At 38.2% G+C, this 21538-nt stretch overlaps 5 protein-coding genes across 6 annotated transcripts; 1 reads left to right on the top strand and 4 right to left on the bottom strand.

Annotated features, from left to right (window-relative positions):
- Positions 1–2067: 2067 nt before the first annotated feature.
- LOC117576792 (organic cation transporter-like protein) lies at positions 2068–4549 on the bottom strand. The gene is made up of 5 exons (XM_034261851.2): positions 4264–4549; positions 3751–4196; positions 3260–3677; positions 2694–3200; positions 2068–2632 (listed from the first exon to the last, which is right to left on the bottom strand). Exons 1-5 carry the CDS (start codon positions 4404–4406, stop codon positions 2506–2508), a joined length of 1641 nt encoding a protein of 546 aa, XP_034117742.2. The 5' UTR covers positions 4407–4549; the 3' UTR covers positions 2068–2505.
- A 1027-nt stretch (positions 4550–5576) lies between these two features.
- On the bottom strand, positions 5577–7633 carry LOC117576790 (organic cation transporter protein). Its single transcript, XM_034261845.2, has 6 exons — positions 7427–7633; positions 7199–7364; positions 6857–7115; positions 6390–6801; positions 5828–6334; positions 5577–5769 (listed from the first exon to the last, which is right to left on the bottom strand). Exons 1-6 carry the CDS (start codon positions 7567–7569, stop codon positions 5601–5603), a joined length of 1656 nt encoding a protein of 551 aa, XP_034117736.2. The 5' UTR covers positions 7570–7633; the 3' UTR covers positions 5577–5600.
- A 707-nt stretch (positions 7634–8340) lies between these two features.
- On the bottom strand, positions 8341–11278 carry LOC117576791 (organic cation transporter protein). 2 transcript variants are annotated; one of them, XM_052007321.1, is made up of 6 exons: positions 11163–11278; positions 10374–10880; positions 9922–10322; positions 9457–9862; positions 9147–9385; positions 8341–9018 (listed from the first exon to the last, which is right to left on the bottom strand). In XM_052007321.1, exons 2-6 carry the CDS (start codon positions 10547–10549, stop codon positions 8585–8587), a joined length of 1656 nt encoding a protein of 551 aa, XP_051863281.1. In that variant the 5' UTR covers positions 10550–10880; positions 11163–11278; the 3' UTR covers positions 8341–8584. The 2 variants fall into 2 exon arrangements, with proteins under 2 accessions (XP_051863281.1, XP_051863280.1); XM_052007320.1 differs by having other exon boundaries at positions 10374–10799.
- A 2445-nt stretch (positions 11279–13723) lies between these two features.
- Positions 13724–15947, bottom strand: LOC117576100 (organic cation transporter-like protein). Its single transcript, XM_034260658.2, has 6 exons — positions 15709–15947; positions 15461–15647; positions 15150–15408; positions 14674–15091; positions 14108–14614; positions 13724–14052 (listed from the first exon to the last, which is right to left on the bottom strand). The coding sequence occupies exons 1-6, from the start codon at positions 15849–15851 to the stop codon at positions 13944–13946; spliced, it is 1623 nt and encodes a 540-aa protein (XP_034116549.1). The 5' UTR covers positions 15852–15947; the 3' UTR covers positions 13724–13943.
- A 1763-nt stretch (positions 15948–17710) lies between these two features.
- LOC117574613 (cuticle protein 7) lies at positions 17711–19034 on the top strand. The gene is made up of 3 exons (XM_034258500.2): positions 17711–17852; positions 17916–18066; positions 18124–19034. The coding sequence occupies exons 1-3, from the start codon at positions 17844–17846 to the stop codon at positions 18678–18680; spliced, it is 717 nt and encodes a 238-aa protein (XP_034114391.1). The 5' UTR covers positions 17711–17843; the 3' UTR covers positions 18681–19034.
- The last annotated feature ends 2504 nt before the right edge of the window (positions 19035–21538 follow it).

Genomic DNA, 21538 nt, shown 5'->3' with positions numbered 1-21538 from the left:
TCAAGGGTCTTATAGACTCGGGAATACTCTACAGTTATTATGTATTTCAATTTAATGTTTCAATGAGTACAAAAGGTACAGTCAAGCGCCTGCTTACCAAAATTTAAAAAGAAAATAAGTTATTTTTAAAGCTGATTAATGCATTTCGCTCGCTTGGAAACAATTGATTCATTCAATTGATAGATTTATTTTCGTTATTTTCAGCAATTGCTTCTCTATACAATCATAATATAGCGTATAGTATACAATCAATAGTGATAAAAATCGCGTCGCGAATTGATAAAGGCTGACCCAATAACTTTCCGTACAGACAAATGTCCATTTTAATTCTTTTGATATTGCGGACGGCGAATGCTTTGTTTGGGAATTCATTTTCATTCATTAATTAATTCTATGTTTATAGCTCGATCATTCTGAAATTTGGAGAATTAATTGCAATTTTTTTTTAGAAGAGAAGAACCTTTACATAGTTTCTCACTAAACGATTATACCCGTTATTGCCCATTTTCAATATATGCATATGTATAAATGTATTTAAAAATGTTGGAGCGGTGCCAGAAACAAAGCCAGATGGTGATGCTGAATGCGATCTCACTTGAGCTTGTTGTCATGAAAAAACTCAACTGCTACGTGCAAAATTTCTAAAAAAACAAGTGAGAAAGCTACAGTCGAGTGTACTCGACTGCGAGATACCCGCTACCCATTTTAAATAAAAGAAATATATTTTGCGGTATTTTTCTCAAAATATACCGAATATACTGAAAAATACTAAAATATACCAAATGGTATGTTTGGTATATCGATATAGTACCACATTCAAAATATACCATAGACAGCACAATATACCAGACTGTCGGCCAAAGCAACTAAGAGCCCTAGTAAGTAGACGTGTTTGCCCATACAAAAGTATTTCTTTAATAACTTCGACAATTTTTATCTGATCGCAACCAATTTTTCAGGAATCATAACTAATATAGTAATTATTATCTATACCAAAATTGATATACTTGATCAGGAATCATAACTACTATAGTAGTTATTGTATATACCAAAATTCGCAACTCTAGCTTTCAAATTACGGTTGTTATTCGATTTTTTTGATTTGCGGGGGCGGAAGTGGGCGTGGCAAAATTTTGAAACAAACTTGATTTGTGTGCAAACATAACAAATGCTGTCGAAAAAAAATTATAGCTCTATAGTAGTCATAGTCTCTGCGATCCAGTGTTTCATACGGACAGACGGACAGACACACAGACGGACAGACGGACAGACGGACATGGCTATATCGTATCGGCTGTTAACGGTGATAAAGAATATATATACTTTGTAGGGTCGGAGATGCCTCCTTCTACCTGTTACATACATTTCCTGCCGGCACAAAGTTATAATACCCTTCTACCCTATGGGTAGCGGGTATAAAAACAAGGAAAAGTCAGTTTTGTTTGGTGTTTTATCAAACGTGACTCACTAAATAAAGACATGTGTTGCTTCAGAGCTTGCATGTGTGCTTTCATCACATAATTTAATTTTAAATGAGTGTCAATCATACTAATTCTTTTTATTTTAAGGTATAAGTTAATAGCAAATAAATGTACAAAGTTTTTTTTATTTTAGTTTACATTATTCTTTTAATTTGCATTTATTAATTTATCAGCCTATTAATGGATTAGCAAATGCGAAGAAAGAAGTCCAATTATTTCCTCTCTTTCTAAACTGTGACAGAATATTTAAAGGAAATCTCAAACAAAATGACTGCTATATGGAGTGCTCTATTTGATTTGCTTTCTCTCCGATTGCCAATTGCTGACTGATAAGCAACTTCAACGAATGATTCCATTTTATTTTTGAGTGGCTTTTGAGTGAGCAGATCGATTGACAGTTTTTTGCAAGCTTTGCTGAACACTTATTTCCAAGCTACAATGGAATGGAATATTATGAATGCTACTTTTTCAAAAAATATCAGGGTGAATATAGATAATTGTCCACTTTGCAATTTTAATTCTACATTTTACTGCTTTCAATAGTTTATGTAAATGTAAATGATATTAAGATTTTATAAAGGTAAAATTAAAGTTTTAAAACGTTTATTTTATGTTAGTTGACATCAAATAGATTTGTTCATAATTTCATATTTGATAATTCAGACAATCACTGATCTTGTGGGTTGAACAATTATCATATGCCACTTAAAATTAATCGGTTATCTTTATTTGTTTAAAAGTTATGATTTTTTCCAAGAAAAAACTCGAACGACACCACTGCAGCGGTGCCTAGTAATATATATTGAGATGTATGCGTTGGAGATTAAGTAGAATAATATATATGTATATATGCATATATATATATATATGTATGTTTAGCGGCTACATCATTATTACTATGCATACTTCACATGAGTAATATCTATCAGACCATTTGGTTACAGGAACTAACTTCACGTTAAGCTCATTATCAGGTTAATTTGTTTTCATTTCAGTGTCAGGTTCATCAGTTCGAAATTCCCGTTCAGGCATCAGACTTATTTTCAATATTATTGGTCAAGCTTTCGCGACGTTTGTGAAAACATGGGAAATACAGTGAACTCTCGTTCATGGCAAATCGCTCGCCATCAGCCAAGTTTTCAGGCAGTTTCCTGCAAAAAAATTTTATATTTTCATTTATGCTTAAGCAGTTGAAAATAAAATTAATCTTACTTGTGTAAAGTTTCCGGTAAAGTTAGGCATAAGCCAGCACCAAAGAACATTAGGCAACTGATGAAAATCGATGGCAAAGGCTTATAGAACCTGGCCAAATAGATCACATAGAAGGCCAGTGAGCTGGAGGCCAAGCCCACCACATGAATATTAGAGACAGCAGCGCCCCTCACACTGGTTGGTATTATTTCTGCGGCATATTGAATCTCAGCATCGTACGAAACAGTTGTGCCGTATCTCCCCAGGCCAATCATAATGGCCAATAGAACTGCATTCTCTTTGGGATCCAAGAAAGCAATCAAGAAACCCGTTACAGTGGTAATAATACCACCCACAAGCAGTGCACCACAGGCCATGCCCTTGCGACCGATAATATTCTGGAGCAAGAGGATCGTGCAACCCGCTGGCAGATAGTTGATCGAAGTGTAAGAGAACAGCTTAAAGGGAGAGGTGCCCAGACCCTCCATATTACGATTGATGACATCGTAGGAGAGCGTTATGATGACGCTGTAATGTTAAGAATGATATTTGTAAATCACTACACTTATAACTCGAAACAAACTTACGATTTTACTAGCAGTGTGAGTGTGAATCTACGTAATCTGGGTGTTCTGAACATTCCCAAGAATGTGTCCTGATGCTTTCTTAGTTTTTGCTCTTCGTTGGCCTTCTCACGATAGTGCTTGATGAACTCATCGAAGACAGAGTCCTCAACCTGGCGTCCATTGAATTTGGCCACCCATTTGAGACACTGAACAGCACGATCGTATCGCTGTTTTGTGAGCAGCCATTGAGCACTTTCGCAGATAAAGATCGGATAGGCAAGTACTCCAAGTGCTGGCAGCGAGGCCAGCCAGAGATAGTGCCGCCAGTTGCCAATCCAGATGGCAGCCCAAGGCGAAGTGACCAGGCCAAAGCAGTAGAAAACGGCGAGAATGATGTTGAGTCCAAATGTGCGACGCTTAGGACTGAGGTACTCGAAAACTGTGGAAGATATGCAACGAGACATTAATACATATAAAATTAGAGAGTATTAACTAAGTAAGTAAGAACCTACCCAGAATGTACATCAGGTAGTACATGGTATCGGTGGACACCCCCGAAACGAATCTTGAGAAAGCAAACCAGGGCAGCGTGTGTATAAAGGAGGTCATAAAGTCACCTGAAGCACCGGCAAGTGCTGCCATTAGCATGGATGGCAAGCGACCAATGCGATCGGCTAGATATCCAAAAGTAATTGTGCCCACCACGGAGCCCACAAAGAAGAACGATTGTCCAACAGCCGCTTGATGCGACTTGTCGCAAACCCATTGCAGTTCAGTCGTCAGGCTTTCGTAGCCACTTTCGCGCTCAAAGATCCAATTCTCGCAGGTTTCGCCATCGGCTGCAATGCCGGTGCCATTATCAACACTTTCGAGCAGCGTGCAGGATGGATGTGTAATGTTCGAATAAATGGAGCGCAACGAGTCAGCGCTGAGACCACTAAGATCACTGTGAGAGCACCTAAGTGGTGGAAGAGTGTTTGAATTTAATTAGGAGCCACTTCTCAATATAATAACTAATTACTTACCAATGCTCTGGAGTAAATGTGATGAGCGTTTGCGAGAAATAATGCAACGAACTGAGTATGTTCGTATAGCCGTACAATATGAGAATAACAAATTGGAAACGTCCGAAGTTCCCACATTTCTCCAGTACCCGATCAAAATCCATTATGATATTCTATTTATTTATAAATCTTCAGCTCGTAATTTTTACTTTACACTTTGATTCACTTTCGGGAGAATACTTTTAGACTACATGCTCCTATTTCAGCTCAGGTTGTAGCATCTACTTTAACTTGTAGTGTTTTGAGTTGCTGCGTTTGCAAGTCCGCGCCTTATATAGCATCTGGTGTCTAAGATTAAGGCGGCAAATTGAATTGGGGGTGCTATCTAGATTATATGACTTTCAGACTTGCACAAACAGCGCACAGAAAGCGTTTGTTTAGACAAAGAGTCTCAGCTACTGTCCGACTGTTAATTGCCTACCTTACCGAGACTTTTTACAATAAGTTGCCCATCTCATAATGAACTGCTGGTTGTAATGTTATCTTTGCCATACCTTTTAAAGAGCGTGTCTAGCAATTGATAATCATTACACATGGCAACTGTTGATCTGACTACACGTACGGGGTAAAGTATTTGACATCTTTAAAGGGGCTTTCCTGTGATGCGTATTTCTCTCAGTTTTGGCTTATCTGCCATTAAACTCGGCCGACCTACTAGCTTAGAGACCAAAGAGTTCTGACGACCATCTTTGTGTTTATGGGATTTAGTATTATTATTTTTATGATTTTTATTTTTCGGCAATCACAAAGTTAGCTAAGTCCAAGATTTATACTAGAGTGGCCGTTGTTGTAAGTCACGCCTGTCGTATCAACATTTCGTAGGAATTACCTGCGGCTTTATGTGGCGTCTGGCATCTTTATAGCCAGAGCTTATACACACACTTTTTATACGCCTTAGTTTGCATATAGTATAGATTACAACTCTATTGACTTTGTGAAATTCGCACTCCAGTCTCGGTTACTAATACAATCGCAAAAGATCCGGAACCATCGACGTGATTACCATAATTCTATAATCACTTTACTGAAATCCCACTTAACGACCATTTTAATAGTTCATTTCTGACGTTTCTCTTTGGCTTAGTTGGAATTATCTAATTGCTTTATTGCCTCTAAATTGGGGTAATTCAAACATAAAACGGCTATAAAACGCCAAAGTCATCTGATGCCAAATAGTATTAATCTATTAATCTAATGCCCCTCCATAGGATAATTTGTATCCTCTAGAAAGTGCAACGATTATGAAATGCAATTGTAAATAAATGCAAAGTAAGTTTAATAAATTAAATTGTTTATTTTTAGGGATTTTCTTTTACAATGGTTGTAGGGGAATTTTCCATAGACACTATCGCTGCGACGTCTGGCGTTTCCTCTATCGACTTCCTGCCGCACTTGAAGCAGGGAAAGTAGTACCAGCTCTCTCCCTTTCCAAATACCTCGCCGTCCGCTAGTGTTTGAGGTAGTTTTCTGTGAGGAAAAGATTATTTATTAGTAATATAAAGAAATATAAATATACTTCACTCACTTGTGCAGTGTCTCTGGTAAGGTCAAACATAAGGCGGCACCTATAAACATTAGCAAACTAATGAAGATTGAAGGCAGCGGCTTATAATAAGTGCCCAGGAAGATGATGTACGAACTGAAGAAGCCAAACGCATAACCCACAACATGTATGTTGGACATGCCACGACCGCGCACACTGGTCGGTATAATCTCGGCAGCATACTGAGCCTCGGCATCGTAGGCGACAACGCCACCATAGCGACCCAAGCCCACCATGAAGGCTAGAATAACGGCATGTTCAGCCGGATTAAGACTGGCCACCAAGAAACCAGTTGCTGCTGTGATTATGGCACCCACAAAGAGCGAAGCACAGGCCATGCCCTTGCGACCGATGTAGTTCTGGAAGAGAATTATAGTGATGCCGGCGGGTAGATATGTAAATCCGGTGTAAGAGAAGAGCTTGAAGGGTGAGATGCCCATGCCCTCCATGTTGCGACTGAGTATGTCAAAGGCCACTGTGATGATCATGCTAAATGAAAATATTGATATAAAAATTCACTTAAAATTTGACGTTTTCAACTTACGATTTGATAAAGAGTATGATTGTGAATTTTCGCAGTCTTGGCGTTCTTAGCATGCCCATGAATGTGTCCGATGTGGTTTTCTGTTCTTCATTCAGCTTCTCGTGATAGAATTTAATGAATTGATCGAACACAGACTCGTCCACTTGCCGTCCATTGAATTTGGCAATACGTCGCAGACATTGCGCAGCTTTTTCGAATTGCCGCTTCGTCAGCAGCCACTCAGCGCTCTCGAAGAGCACGCAAGGATAGCAGAGCACACCGAGGGCAGGCAGGGAAGCTACCCAGAGGTAATTTCGCCAAGTGCCCACCCAAAACGCCAACCACGGTGAGATCATAAGGCCAATGCAGTAGAACACAGCCATAACCATGTTCAGGCCCAAAGTGCGGCGTTTTGGACTGAGGTACTCGAAGACTGCAAAGAACACAATTTAGCATAAAGGCAGGCAATTACTAAAATCTGAACTCACCTAAGATGTACATCAAAATGTATTGCGTATCGGTGGATAAGCCGGATATGAAGCGACCCATTGAGAAAAATGGCAGCGAGCTCACAAACGAGGTAATAAAGTCACCGAGAGCGCCAGTCAGAGTGGTCAGCATGCAGGCAGGCAGACGACCAATGCGATCCGCCAGATATCCAAAGAACAAAGTACCCAGCACGGATCCAATGAAAAAGAACGATTGACCCACTGCCAATTTGTACGCATCGTCACAGACCCATTCCAGCTGTGTACAATATTTGTGTACGTTAGTGTTAGCAGGGAATGTGCGAAAACTGTAGCATACTTCTAGGTGCTGTAATTAATTACCTCAGTAGTGATGCTTTCATAGCCACTCTCGCGTTCAAAGTTCCAGGATTGACATTTAATTTCCTGATCTTGCTGCAGAACGGGATCCCATTCTATGTAACTGCACCTCGCTGACGATGTGGCATTTGCGTATGCGTAAATCTCAGGTGTATTTGAGGGATTGCACCTGGTAGAAGGAAATGTGAATTAATTTGTATTTATTTAATTTAGCAAATCAAGTTATATTACGTATGGGGCGGCGTGAAACTGATGATGGTCTGCGAAAAGTAATGCAGTGACGATAGCATATTCGTATAGCCATAAAGTCCCAGCAACACGAACTGATAGCGACCGAAGCTGCCACACTTCTCCAACACACTCTCGAAGTCCATGTCGAGCGCTTTTCCCAACGTGTCTACTTGACTCGTTAGCCAACGAGCGATTGACAAAAATCTGCAGTAGCCTCTCGCATTTATCACTGGGGGGCTAAAGCGATCATGAAAAATGTAAGTATAAGAGTATAAGAGTAACGACACATCCATTTTGAACTGAATGACAGTGGAGACATTTTTCGCTTATCATTTCATTCTTTTGTCTGTCTTTAGATAAGAATGTGACACGCGTTTAGGGGCCTAGTTAAACAAGATTTTCAGTTAAGGTGCGCTTACAATTTAAGGGCCCATAAATTTGGCTAAAAAGCGAATATACAGAATACAGTATTTGCATATTTAAAATGTACAGGAAGCAGACATTGTTGACTGGGTTTAACTTTCGCTTTCAATATGAAGGTCGTGACGTATTTTTAAGCGATTAAATGGAAAATTTTGTTTACAGGATATATTTGATATCGCGCATTGCTCTGAATGCTTTTTTGAAGAACACTTTCTCTTTATCTCCAGGCGGTCAGAATAAGTTAATATAGACGAGGTGAGTAGTATGGGATCTTTAGGTATCATCAGATAATTATTGTAATTTAGGGATAATAACGTAATCTTATTACGTATTTTATTTACATTTTTATCAATGCTAGAAAATCTATTCTTTGCTGTACTTTATAAATTTATATACATATGTATTTTATTACTTTATGAAATACACTTCCTTTAAAGAATTGTCATTTTCATGATACGAGTGTGAATTATATATATCATATATATGCATTTCTCTGATATTTAGTGTTCGTTACCATTTGCGTAGAGAAATAGCAAACTTTCCATTTTAAATATGAGTATGACTAAATCAAAAAGAATAAAAAGTAATTTGAAGACTATCATCTTGCTTAACTAAAAGTGCTTTATTTGTACAATGATATTGTGCTGACTACACATTTTATGAAGGAACTTTAAGTGAGAGCATAAAAGTATGCTAACATTTCAACTAGACTAAAACACTCCACAACGAGCTACGTTAAAAATAATTGGAGGAATCTATTGAGTTTGATTGCGACTTAGTTCTACCCGGAGTCAGTTTGGTCACCGACTGTGTGCGCTTCTCCAAGAAGCTAAAGGTGTACCAATGCTCGTTTTTGCCAAAGTTTTCGCCATCCGCCAGCGAAGCGGGCAATGTCCGATGCAGTGTCTCCGGCAGCAGGAGGCACAAGCAAGCGCCCAGCAGCGAAAGCACACCCAGAATGATTTCCGGGAGAGGTGAGAATATTGTGCGTGTGTAGAGAATATAGGAGCTGAAGAAGGTGAAGGCATAGCCCATCACATGCACCGCTGCCACGCCCTGTCCACGCACACAAGTTGGTATTAGCTCAGTGGCATATTGGGCGCCCGAGTTGTAAGCCACGGTGACACCAAAGCGACCAATCACCGAGAGCGTCACCAGCAAAGTTGTTGCTGAAATTAGATGGTAAATTATTAGTTACAGATATGAGATGGTAAATTGAAAAAGAGATTAAGATATTGCTAAAGGCAACGACAAAACAATTGCCTCGCAATAAATCAAAAACCTGTTGCCAACTTACTTTGATTATTTTCGGAGATAGCGACAAAAAGCACGATACTAGTGACTGATATTAAAATGCCACTGATCAGCAGCGACATGGAAGCCATTGCCTTGCGACCAATGCGATCTTGGAGAGCGATGAGCAGCAAACAGGCTGGCAATATTGCGGTGGCACTCAATGAGAACATCACAAATGGCGAAATGCCAAGGCCTTGCACATTACGGGAAACAGCATCGTAACAGAGTGTAATGACCATGCTATGCGTGGGCGAAGAGACAAAAGATTAAGTAGCAGCTTTTATGAGACACTCATAGATTGTTTTGCTCACGATTTGAAGAACAAGATGAGCGTATTGCGGCGCAGACGAGGCGTCTTGAAGAGACCCAGCAGATTAGGTGCGCTCTTTGTGGTTCGTTGATTCTGCTTGCATTCCTCAATGAATTGATCGTATTCCCGCTCCTCAACCTGTCGGCCATTGATCTTGGCTACACGTTTTAGGCAGCGTGCAGCTCGTTCGTATTGTTGTTTCGACACCAGCCACTGCACGCTCTCGGGCACAATGAAATAGAAAAGCGGCACTAGCGACAGGGGCAACGATGTGACTAGCAAATAGCCACGCCAACTGCCCATGAGCACTGCAATCCAAGGTGCGCTAATCGATCCAACGCAGTAGAAGATGCCTATGCAGATGCTCAGCCCAATTGTGCGCAACGAAGGACGCATATATTCCATAACTACAAATAATAAAAGAAGTTAAGTATTCATTTAATAAGCAGCAACTTCAATTACTCACCCAGTATGTACATCATGAGAAAGTTGCTGTCAGTGGCAAAGCCAGAGATCAAGCGAAATGTGCAGAATAGCATCAGATTGGAGCTGAAAATGGTCAACATGTTGCCCAACATGGCAATCAGATTGGCCACAATCATTATAGGCACACGGCCCAGTATATCGGCCAGATAGCCCAGTGACAGCGTGCCCACAACGGAGCCCACAAAGAACATGGACTGTCCGAGAGTCAGCTGCCAGGCATTGTCACATATCCAGTTCATGTCGCTGGGAAAGCTCTTGTAACCCATATAGAGTTCATAGTTGTAGCTATGGCATTTTCCAGAGGTACTTTCATTCATGCCCAGTGGCATACAACTCGATTTTTGCGGTGGTTCAAAGTCTGCAGGCAAGTCATCTGCACACCTATCCGTATAAGTGATATTAAGTATACGCAGCGGGGATCAGAGTACTTACCAATACTTGGGCACAAAACTGATGATTGTTTGTGAATAGTAATGCAAAGCTGATAGTAAGTTGATCAAACTGAAGAGCAACAGCATTAGCCACTGCATGCGACTGAAGTCGCCGCACTTCACCAGCATTTTGTCCACCTCCAACATTGTGTTCTTTCGCTCACGCACAAATTGCATTCATGTAAGCCACATTCACTTCGACTGCTGTAAATCAGCCAGTCAACACAAGAAGTTCTCTATTTGTCGTTGCACATTTTTCACTTGCATCTTATCTTGTTTCAGATCATTTGATTTGCCTTTGTTTTTGTTGTTTTTCTGCGCGTCGCGCTAAATTTATTTAATTGCTGAAGCCAATTAGCTCTTTGAATTTCCGGAACGTCTGATCTTGACTCTTGACGTTTATATAATTTAAGTTTGACAGTATTTACTTTGGTGTAAATATTGTGTGCAATTTGAAGAAAATAAGTGGAACATTTATTTCAGTTATTAAGCCTTTTATGTCTTAGAGCTGCAAGTTAAAAAATTGCACTTGAAGAGTTTATAGTAATTGTAAAAAAACCACAGATTAAATCTAAGCGTTCTTAAAATTTTAATAAGTTTTTTATTTATATTTGTACATATTTTAATTGTTAATTGTTTTTAAACAAAATAAATGCAAACTCGAGTTTTTTAGAATTTTAAAAATTGCTTTCATCTCATTTTTGTCTCAAGCAAGTGACTATTTTTAATATTTAGCTTTCCACGTTGTATCATACATATTGATTTAATGAATTTTTAACATTTCACTTACACACACTTTATTTGTTGTTATATACTACGAAATATTTATTAAACGCTTTGAGGCACATTTCCTTCTTTTTTTTTGGTTGTCAGCTATTGCAACCATTAATAAGTTCAATGGACTACGAAGATTGTACAAAGTAAATATGTCATTTCAAACTTAAACTTGAACTATTATAATTTGAAAATTTTTGTAAATTATTGTAAATAATACAATTTCAAACTATTTCAAATTGTAAATTATTTGTAAACTATTGTAAATAATATACTTTACAAATTGAAGTAGTTTAAGTTTGAATTTGTAATTTTTTTTGTACAAATCGTCAGCCAAATTATCGAATTAAGTTTTATGATTGGAAACAGCTTTTTTGAGAACGTTAAATTTAGTCACTGAGCTATCCAATACTTTACTGAATTTCGTTATTCCGTTCTGTGAACCGTCTCAAACCGAAGTCAAGTTTAGAATGACGCCTCGCGTTGCATTTCGAATTATCCGAAAAACGAATCCACATCGCGATTATATACGAAGTGTGAGTGTGTTTGCGTTATTTCGAAAATGATAAATATAGATTTTGAGCTCTACGATGTGCCGCTGCTCAAAAGATTCTTCTCATGCGATGTGATGCGATTCGTTTACAGTTATTATAATGTGACGTCTCTATGCGTGCTACTGAGTGGGTGATGATATGGCATTATAATCTTATTTTATGCCCTTACGCCGGGTACGTCTCCATTAGAATGTTATTTATTATAATTTGTATAGTCCGCTCTTTAAGTATCTAACATTTCGAATTCTTAGTCATTTTTTTTTTATATGCATATTGCCTTATGTACTAAATTTATACATATTTTATAGAATGTTCCATATTCGTAGTGATTTTATATACAAATTTCCTTGCCGATTCACATTTCGCATTGTTGTCAAGTTTAAGGTTATCGTCTGATTAGCCATATATGCATTGACTTATATACTTCTAGGCAAGCCAGTGACTTGTCAAATATATTAAGCTAAATAATAAAATGGAGCTCGAGGCTTATTATAAATAATCGTTTGTATATTTAAACAAGTGTTGTTGCAAAACAAAAATGTGCTTTGATGTGTAAAAACGCTGAATTAAGCTGAACAAATTTGTTTTTATTGTTTTTGTATCGATTCAAAGCAAATTTCGGATATACATTTCTTTAATTTCACTGCTGAAATGAATTTCTTTATATTAGCTGATGTCGGTGGAAGTATAAAGTATCTGTATGAACAAATGTGTTAAGCTGCGAGATCCAAAAAATAGGTCAATGTCAACAGCATTTTTTCGGATTGCACAGCTCTGCTTAGTAACTCAAAGCACTCTGTTGGATTGGATACAGCGTACAGCGTATATCGCCGAAAAATGTGCGAATTGAAGAAACTGTGACATAGGAAACAAGTAAGAAAGTTACAGTCGAGTGTGCTCGACTGTGAGATACCCGCTACCCATTTTTAATAAAAGCAAAATATTGCGGTATCATTTTAAAAATATACCGAAAATACTAAAAAAATACTAAAAATATACCAAATTGTATGTTTGGTATATCCATATAGTACACCATTCAAAATATACCATAGACGGCACAATGTAGCAGATTGTCGGCCAAAGCAAATAAGACCCCTTGTAAGTAGGCGTTTTTGCCCATACAAAAGTATTTCTTTAATAACTTCCACAATTTTTATCTGATCTGAACCAAATTTTCAGGAATCATAATTACTACAGTTATTATTGTATATACCAAAATTCCCAACTAGGGGTAGAAGGGTAACCCATAGGGTAGAAGGGTATTATAACTTTGTGTCGGCAGGAAATGTATGTAACAGGTAGAAGGAGGCATCTCCGACCCTATAAAGTATATATATTCTTGATCAGCGTCAACAGCCGAGACGATATAGCCATGTCCGTCTGTCCGTCTGTCCGTCTGTGTGTCTGTCCGTCTGTCCGTATGAAACACTGGATCTCAGAGACTATAAGAGATAGAGCTATAATTTTTTTTCGACAGCATTTGTTATGTTTGCACGCAGATCAAGTTTGTTTCAAATTTTTGCCACGCCCACTTCCGCCCCCGCAAATCAAAAAAATCGAATAACAAGTGTAAATTTAAAGCTAGAGTTTTGGTATATACAATAACTTCTGTAGTAGTTATGATTCCTGAAAATTTGGTTGCGATCAGATAAAAATTGTGGAAGTTATTAAAGAAATACTTTTGTATGGACAAAAGCGCCTACTTACTAGGGGTCTAATTTGCTTTGGCCGACAATCTGGTATATTGTGCCGTCTACGGTATATTTTGAATGGTGTACTATACCGATATACCAAATATACCATTTGGTATTTTTTAGTATTTTTGCAGTATATTAGGTATATTTTGAAAATGATACCGCAATATTTTGCCTTTATTAAAAATGGGTAGCGGGTATCTCACAGTCGAGCACACTCGACTGTAGCTTTCTTACTTGTTTTATTTGATTTAGTCTATCTAAATCTAGTAGGCAATACTTTTTATTGTAATTTATTTGAGAACTCATCTTCTCGACATAAGCTAATGAATAACATGAATATTAAAACTAAACTAACAGGATTGAAAAGTGTTTGTCTCTACAAAATTAAAAAATATGATTGGTTTTAAGAGATTCCATCAATCCTTATACATAAATGAGTCACATTTTTGATCGGGAAAAAAGAATTGGTTGAGATGAAAATACATACATGGTATATATTTTCTACTAAATATCGATAGTTCAACGAAAAATACTTTAATCTAAAAGCTATGCGGAAGCTTTAGGATTTTTATCTCTTTTATCGAGCGTTGTAAAGTAGAAACATGGTTCGTCCTTGGCAAAGCATTCCGCCTCTGCAAGCGTTTCGGGCAATTTCCTGTAATTAACAAATTGCTAAACATATAAAAGATTAATTGAAATAAACAACATACTTGTTTAAAGTTTCCGGTAATGTAAGGCATAAGCCAGCACCAAAGAACATCAAGAAACTTATGAAAATGGATGGCAAAGGCTTGTAGTACTTGGCCAAGTAGATCACATAGAAAACCAATGAATTTGATGCCAAGCCTACGACATGAATATTTGAGATTGCTCTGCCACGAACACTGGTTGGAATTATCTCGGCGGCATATTGTATTTCCGCATCATACGAAACACTGACACCATAGCGACCCAGGCCAATCATTATGGCCAATAGAACAGCATTCTCTTTAGGGTCTAAGAAGGCAATCAAAAAGCCAGTTACAGTGGTAATTATGCCGCCTATGAGAAGTGCACCACACGCCATGCCCTTGCGACCGATGACATTCTGGAGCAAGAGGATCGTGCAACCCGCTGGCAGATAGTTGATCGATGTGAAGGAAAACAGCTTAAATGGCGACAAGCCTAGACCCTCCATATTGCGATTGATGACATCGTAGGAGAGTGTTATGATGACACTATAAGGTATTTAATAACCGTAAGCTGTGAATTAGTTTTTCATTAAAACTAATCTTACGATTTCAGCAGCAGCGTGAGCGTGAATCTGCGTAGACGCGGTGTTCTGAACATTCCCAGGAATGTGTCTTCATGAGTAGTTAGCTTTTGCTCCTCGTTGGCCTTATCGCGATAGTGCTTGATAAACTCATCGAATACAGAATCGTCAACCTGGCGTCCATTGAATTTGGCCACCCATTTGAGACACTGAACAGCACGATCGTAACGCTGCCTTGTCAGTAGCCACAGAGCACTTTCGCAGATGAAGATCGGATATGCGAGAACTCCAAGTGCTGGTAGCGAGGCTATCCAGAGATAATGTCGCCAGTTGCCAATCCAAACAGCAGCCCAAGGCGAAGTGACCAGGCCAAAGCAATAAAAGACGGCGAGGATGATGTTCAAGCCAAATGTGCGATGCTTAGGACTGAGGTACTCGAAAACTGAATTTGCTAATGTGAAAAACACTCAAAGAAAAAGTTTAAGTTACAGAAGTCTTACCCAAAATGTACATTAAATAGTACATGGTATCGGTGGAGAGTCCAGATATGAATCTTGAGAGCGTGAACATTGGGAAACTGTACACAAATGAGGTCATAAAATCACCCGATGCTCCCGCTAAAGTGGTCAGGAGTAATGCCGGCATTCGTCCAATGCGATCTGCAAGAAATCCAAATAAGATGGTGCCCACAACTGATCCGATGAAGAAGAATGATTGTCCCACTGTCGAGTGATGTGACTTATCACAGACCCATTTTAGCTGCAATGCAAACATTGATTAGCTTAGAAATTATTTGAACATAAAGCTGCACCTCAGTTGTAATGCTTTCATAGTCGTATTCTCGCTTAAAAATCCAATCTCTGCATTCTCCACCCTTGGCTGTAACTCCTGTGCCATTGATCACACTCTCCAACAGTGTGCAGGAAGCTGGAGTTATATTTGCGTATATCGAGCGCACTTCAGATACATTTAGATGCTGCAGATCATCGTGATTGCACCTGAAGAAGTATCGAATATCTATAGAAATGGGTAACTTCACTTTTTTTTGTTCTAACTAACCAATGTTCTGGAGTAAAAGTGATGAGAGTTTGCGAAAAGTAATGCAACGAGCCAAGTATATTTGTGTATCCGTAGAGCAGTAATATCACATATTGAAAACGTCCAAAACTTCCGCATTTCTCGAGCACATCTGTAAAGTCCATAGTCTCTGCGCCAACTAAAATGGATGTACTAACTAATAGAACTGCGCGAATCTTTCCATTTAAACGTTAAGTAATTTCCGTACTATGACAAGAGAAGCCATATTTTTCTGCCTGCAAACAGCTGATCGCATTCGGTAACTGGGACCGCACTTCACTGGCGGCAGCTGCTTTCGATTGCGCGTATCTCAATGAAGTGATAATTCAGTCAATTGATAAATTGAACCATCGAACATCGCAGCGACAAACCGCATTTCAATTAAATTCTTTCAGAGTATTTGTGTGAGACAAAAGTACATATGTGTAAGATGTGAAAGTGTGTATATAATTGAAATGTATCTGTAAGATAGAGCAAAACAAATTTACGTAGGCATAGTCACATCTTGACAAAATAAATCTATAAAATGAAAGACAATTGTACTAAAATGTAAATAAATAAATTTTCTGAGTTTGGCAGGTCTAATAAAAATTATTATTTAACGTCGTTTCAATTTGAACTTGCAATATTTTATTAGTGCGAGGACCCATTAAGATTATCTAATTTAAATTTAATCTCTAAGATCAATCTCGAAGATTGTTGGAGTAAACAAAGTTAAACAAACTATGTGACAATTCTCTATTTAACTTAACCAAATATGCAAATGACTTGTCGTATCCAGCAAAATTAGAATTTACTTTAAAAAGAACAAACTTTTGTGGTTTGTAAGACCAACTACATATACTTCTTTCATATTCATATTATTTATTCCCACATAAGAGTGTTACACACTTTGCGATAAGTCCACAGTACCCAGAGTAAGGGTAATAAGCATTTGACAACAGTTGTTGTGATCAATTGCTTTGATCTTCAAGCTGGTAATGCGGGCAACCAGCACGATTTAAGCTTTCAGCGAGATTTGTCGCATAATAGCTGGGAATAGCTGTCAATAGCAATGTGCATTGCAATGGCCGATCAGTTCGACGTTTGCCTGTTGCAACAAATTGTTGTGAACATAAATTAAGCATTCGAAATGAACATGCAACTAATTACATTATTCGTTCTTGTTGCCGGATAGGATTGGAATTGTGGTTTGCTGATTGGGTCTGTGTCAGGGCACGAATATAATGTGTGGACCAATATAATACTCCGCATCGAGTTGGGCATGTTGACCTTTCGCTTTATTCGGTGGCTGCTAGCTGTAGTCAGGCATTTTGTTTGTTGTAATTTAATTGTCGACTGTCTGACCTTTTGCCGAGTTTGTCTGCACTATGTTGCTGCTGCGGCTGCTGCTGCTGTTGATGCTGTCGGCTGCCATTTCATTTTGGCAAACGCTTTGCGGCAAAGTTAGGCCACTAATTACGACGCTTTTAGCCTGGCCAAAAGTCCTAGTCGATAATAATTTAACATTAACATTTCAATTGTGTGTGAGTGTTTGTTGTGCTGCGAGCAGCGAAATAAATTTCCACATAATTGCCAAAAGTGAAAGGGCAAGCAAACGGGTCGGATCGATCTATCAAAAACCCTTTAAATGGTTTAGCGGAAGAATAACCTTTCTAAGCTTCACTTGAACCCAGACACACGATTCACTGCCAGGTGGCTGCCCAGTCGCAGTCGTAGTCGCAGTCGCAGTAGTAGACTAACTTGTTGTCTGTGCCTGTCTGTCCTCTTTCTGTCTGCTTCTCTGTTTTGTCTGCGCCATGTGGCATGATCAACTCGCAACGCGACGCGACGCTTTGCGACTTGAATCGACTTCGTTTGGCTTGGCTTCGTCTCCCTCTTGATCTTCAATTAGTTTATTGTTTCGCTTGGTCTTTTGCGCCATGTGAAGCAGGCGACATTTGACGCCAGCTTTTAGTATAAATTGCCAGAACGCCATCGCAACGTTTGCAGTTGTTGTTTCTTCTTCTAGCGCGTTTGTTTCGTCGTTGTGCTGCTGCTGCAATCCTGTACATTACATTTGGCCATATACCACTTGGCCCAAAAAGGATTGACGAGGACAATTCAAGCACAATTCGATGCTGAAGGTGTGTCTATATAATGCCCTACTCCAAAAAGGATTACTCTACTCCAGTGTTTTCTACTTACAGTTACTGTTGCTGAGCGCTTCGCTGGGCGTTGCCTACGCTGGCGTTATTGGACCCGGACCCTACTATGGTGGACCAGCTGGACCCTTGCATGGACCATACGCGGCCTATGGGCCACATCATGGACCACTGCCTGGTCCCTACGTGGCTCCAGGTGAGTCTACCGCATTACCCAATTGATTACCTGTAATAAATTCCGTTTTCGTTCCAGCCCCCGCTCCCAAGCCCGCTGCTCCAGAGCCATATGATGCCGATCCCAAGTACTCGTTTGGCTATGATATCCAGGATGGATACACTGGCGATCTGAAGAGTCAGCACGAGACGCGCCACGGTGATGTGGTCAAGGGCAGCTACTCGGTGGTCGATCCCGATGGCACCAAGCGTACCGTTGACTACACTGCTGATCCGCATCATGGCTTCAATGCCGTGGTGCGCAAGGAGCCGCTTGCCTACAAGCCAGCAGCACCTGCTCCACATGCCCTGGTGCCCGGACCCCCACCTGCTCCGCCATTGCCGGCTGTGCCTAAGCCTGCTTTGCCCCTGCTCTCGTATCCTTACGCTCTGGGTCCTCTACATCGTGCTGCACCCGCTCCAGCTCCTGCTCCCGTTCCAGCACCTGCACCAGCTCCGGTTCCCGTTGCTCCCGCTCATCTGCCCACCGCTCACTTCCATGCCGCTTACCCCGCACTTGCTCATAGTCCCTACGCACACTATCCCGCTGCTCTGCCCGCTCCCGCTGCTGATCCTCATGCTTACTATCATCATTGAAACCGAGCGAAGTTTGGCGGTTAAAAGACGATCTTCAAACTGTTCTCTATCATCTATTTGCCTTGATTCTCTTTCCCGCTTACTCTATCATTCTCTGTCTCTGTTCGACACGAAAATCTGTTCTGTAAATGGTCTAGTATCTCCATCTCCATTTTTGTGTTCTTCATTGAATGTTTGTAATTCACACATAAATATACACAATGTTCACATTACGCGGGCTTAATCCATAAGTTCTACTAAACCTTACTTTACATATATATCCATATATTTGATATATATATGTATGCATGTGTTGTATTATTCTTCAAGTATAAGCTCAAATTTCGACACTTAGGTTAATAAACTCGATAAACGAAAAGCAAAAGGAGTTACTTACTTACTTAAGTGTGGGCAGGAATGGGGTTAAAATATATCTTAAAATGAAATTAAAAAAGATATATTTTAACATCAATCTATATTCTTTATATTTCAGACCACACAACGTCAATCTTCTTGCCCCATTTTTTCCTCCAATCTGGATAAAACTTCTTGGTGTAATGAAAAGCAAAAGGAGTTACTTACTTACTTAAGTGTGGGAATGGGATTAAAATATATCCTTAAAGAATGCAAGGAATGTGATTAAAATTTATCTTTAAACATCAATCGATATTCTTTATATTTCAGACCACACAACGTCAATCTTCTTGCCCAATTTTTTCCTCCAATCTGAATAAAACTTCTTGGTGTAACGCAGTTAATGTGTTGTCTTTTATTTATTGTATCAACGTTTCGCAATCTTCATATATGTTCGTATTATATGATATACGAGTAATAATATTATAATTATGCCATTATGTTTAAATATAATATGTATGTATGTGTGAGTGTTTTTTGTATATAAACGTTTAAGTACGATTTCTTGATATTACTCATTCTCTCATTTTTTGTGTGTTTGCTTTGCATGTTTGCACATGTATATGTATGCTTTACTATATGCATATGTATTTGTGTTGTATATGTATGTATGTATACTATATCTACGATTTGTAGCATAGATTGAAATGTGAAAGATCTCTTCGATTTCATCCCATCTTCTGCATGTTACAAATTAAATATAATATTTAATATTATTACTTTCCATTTTCACTTCATTTCGTTTCCAAATTCTCTTCAATATTCAGTTAGAATTGGTCTTGCCGCATTAAATAAGATGTACAATACACAATGTAATAATACGATTATAGTCCTTAGTTTTGTAGTAAACGGTATCAAAAGATAGGTACAATTGAATTCGCCTGTGCCCAGGCACAAGCTACCACTAAAATAACTTATGGAGCCCGGAGTGAAGCCCTTTGTCTACCTTCGTTCCTACATTCAAGTCGTAGGGAAACAAACAAAGCTTTAAAGATCAAAGATCAATTTATAGTGAAAGCTGCATCTATTTAACTAAGGGATCGATTAAGTAAGTTGGGGGTCAAGTGCTTTTTCTGTGCAGTTCTGTGCTGTTTCGATTCGATTTACAATTGGACACAATTTGGCTAAGTGAAACTTAGATTAGTTCAGTTTTCGGTAATATTTCCAATATGTAGTATATTACATATGATCGATTATTTACCCAAAATTAGTAGCTAATATAGCACGCAATATATAGTATTTAATTTCATATAATTTTCGTTGATTGTTTGGCTTTTAACATAAATGTATTGTGTATAATATTTATCATAGACAACCACTTGATACACTGAAGACTATTTTGGGATATGCTTGAATTGCTTCACTTCGCTTTCATTTTTACTTTTACGTTAATAATTATTCACTCGTATTTTAAATTTTCATTAGTTTTACATCTATAAATATAAAATTATTACAAAGCTGGCAGCAGTTCTTTTCTGTTTAAATAAAAAAGTTTGTGGCTTGCGTGTTCTGTGGATAGCTGGATAGTGTGTTTAAGATTCTCAATTCTGGGTAACATGCATGCATTTAAATTCGTATTAAATATATTTAAATAGTACTTTAAATAGATACGCATATATGTATATTTTATGTTAGCCTAACTTTAATTGTAGGTTGTTGCATTTTCGTTTTTGTTTTTGAAGATATGTTTACTAAGGATTTCATATTATATATATTGTAATATATATATTTGGGATCTTTTGTCTAGTATCAGATTTAAGCATTTTGTTTCTCATTTTGGTTCATTTGTTTTTAACTTGAAACGGAGGGTTTTAAACGGTTTTGGTTGTAACCAATGATTATTGGTAGGACTTTCTTTTCGGCTAGAAAAATATGCATAGTGGGTAACTTTTCTACATTGATTGTGAGTTATGAGAAAATTCAATATGTACTTTCTTAGTCAGTTCTTGATATACTCGTATATGTTATGATTATGTACTAAAAGCTAACTAAATTGTAATAAAATCAGAATGTGATTTCTGAAACGAAACGTTTTTAAGAAAGTTTAGATTTAAAATCTACATTAAAGACTATTAAGTATTTATTGTTGTGGATATTCAATGAGTTCTTTTTTTAAATTCTGTTTATCTGAATTTTATGATATAGTTTAGACATCTAAAAACGCACGATAAGTTTTGGTATTTAAAGCGAATCCAGTTGTATTTTTTCGAGTATCATATCGACACACTTGTGTACGATTAGGTATTTAATTTGACTAGTAGTAATAAATGGAATTGTATTGATTTATCTAGTAAACATTCAAGTTGCTTTCTGAATCTATGTTGGATTATTTTGATAGTTAAGAGCATAGAAAAGGTGGTCCATTTAGTGATCGTTTTTTGTCTCGATTATTTGATTTGATGATTATTTATTCGAAATAACTAATGATATGATGGTATCTACAATTAAAAATGAAACCAAACAGC

This window comes from Drosophila albomicans, chromosome 2R (assembly GCF_009650485.2).
Source record: "Drosophila albomicans strain 15112-1751.03 chromosome 2R, ASM965048v2, whole genome shotgun sequence".
NCBI classification, from domain to species: Eukaryota; Metazoa; Arthropoda; class Insecta; order Diptera; family Drosophilidae; genus Drosophila; species Drosophila albomicans.
Note: the sequence above shows the minus strand (reverse complement) of the source record. Positions and strands in the feature narration are given on the sequence as shown.

Coding starts and splice junctions, on each gene's coding strand:
- LOC117576791 (XM_052007321.1), bottom strand. CDS start 10,549: ATGCAATTTGTGCGTGAGCGAAAGAACACAATGTTGGAGGTGGACAAA. Junction 9,386..9,456: donor CTCATCTTGTTCTTCAAATC/GTGAGCAAAACA, acceptor GCCCACGCATAG/CATGGTCATTACACTCTGTT. Junction 9,019..9,146: donor TATCTCCGAAAATAATCAAA/GTAAGTTGGCAA, acceptor ATCTAATTTCAG/CAACAACTTTGCTGGTGACG.
- LOC117576790 (XM_034261845.2), bottom strand. CDS start 7,569: ATGGACTTCGAGAGTGTGTTGGAGAAGTGTGGCAGCTTCGGTCGCTAT. Junction 6,802..6,856: donor CATTTTGATGTACATCTTAG/GTGAGTTCAGAT, acceptor TGTTCTTTGCAG/TCTTCGAGTACCTCAGTCCA. Junction 6,335..6,389: donor ATCATACTCTTTATCAAATC/GTAAGTTGAAAA, acceptor ATTTTCATTTAG/CATGATCATCACAGTGGCCT.
- LOC117576100 (XM_034260658.2), bottom strand. CDS start 15,851: ATGGACTTTACAGATGTGCTCGAGAAATGCGGAAGTTTTGGACGTTTT. Junction 15,409..15,460: donor ATGAAAGCATTACAACTGAG/GTGCAGCTTTAT, acceptor TTTGCATTGCAG/CTAAAATGGGTCTGTGATAA. Junction 15,092..15,149: donor CTATTTAATGTACATTTTGG/GTAAGACTTCTG, acceptor TAGCAAATTCAG/TTTTCGAGTACCTCAGTCCT.
- LOC117576792 (XM_034261851.2), bottom strand. CDS start 4,406: ATGGATTTTGATCGGGTACTGGAGAAATGTGGGAACTTCGGACGTTTC. Junction 4,197..4,263: donor ACATTTACTCCAGAGCATTG/GTAAGTAATTAG, acceptor TCCACCACTTAG/GTGCTCTCACAGTGATCTTA. Junction 3,201..3,259: donor CTCACACTGCTAGTAAAATC/GTAAGTTTGTTT, acceptor TTAACATTACAG/CGTCATCATAACGCTCTCCT.
- LOC117574613 (XM_034258500.2), top strand. Junction 18,067..18,123: donor TGGTCCCTACGTGGCTCCAG/GTGAGTCTACCG, acceptor TTTTCGTTCCAG/CCCCCGCTCCCAAGCCCGCT.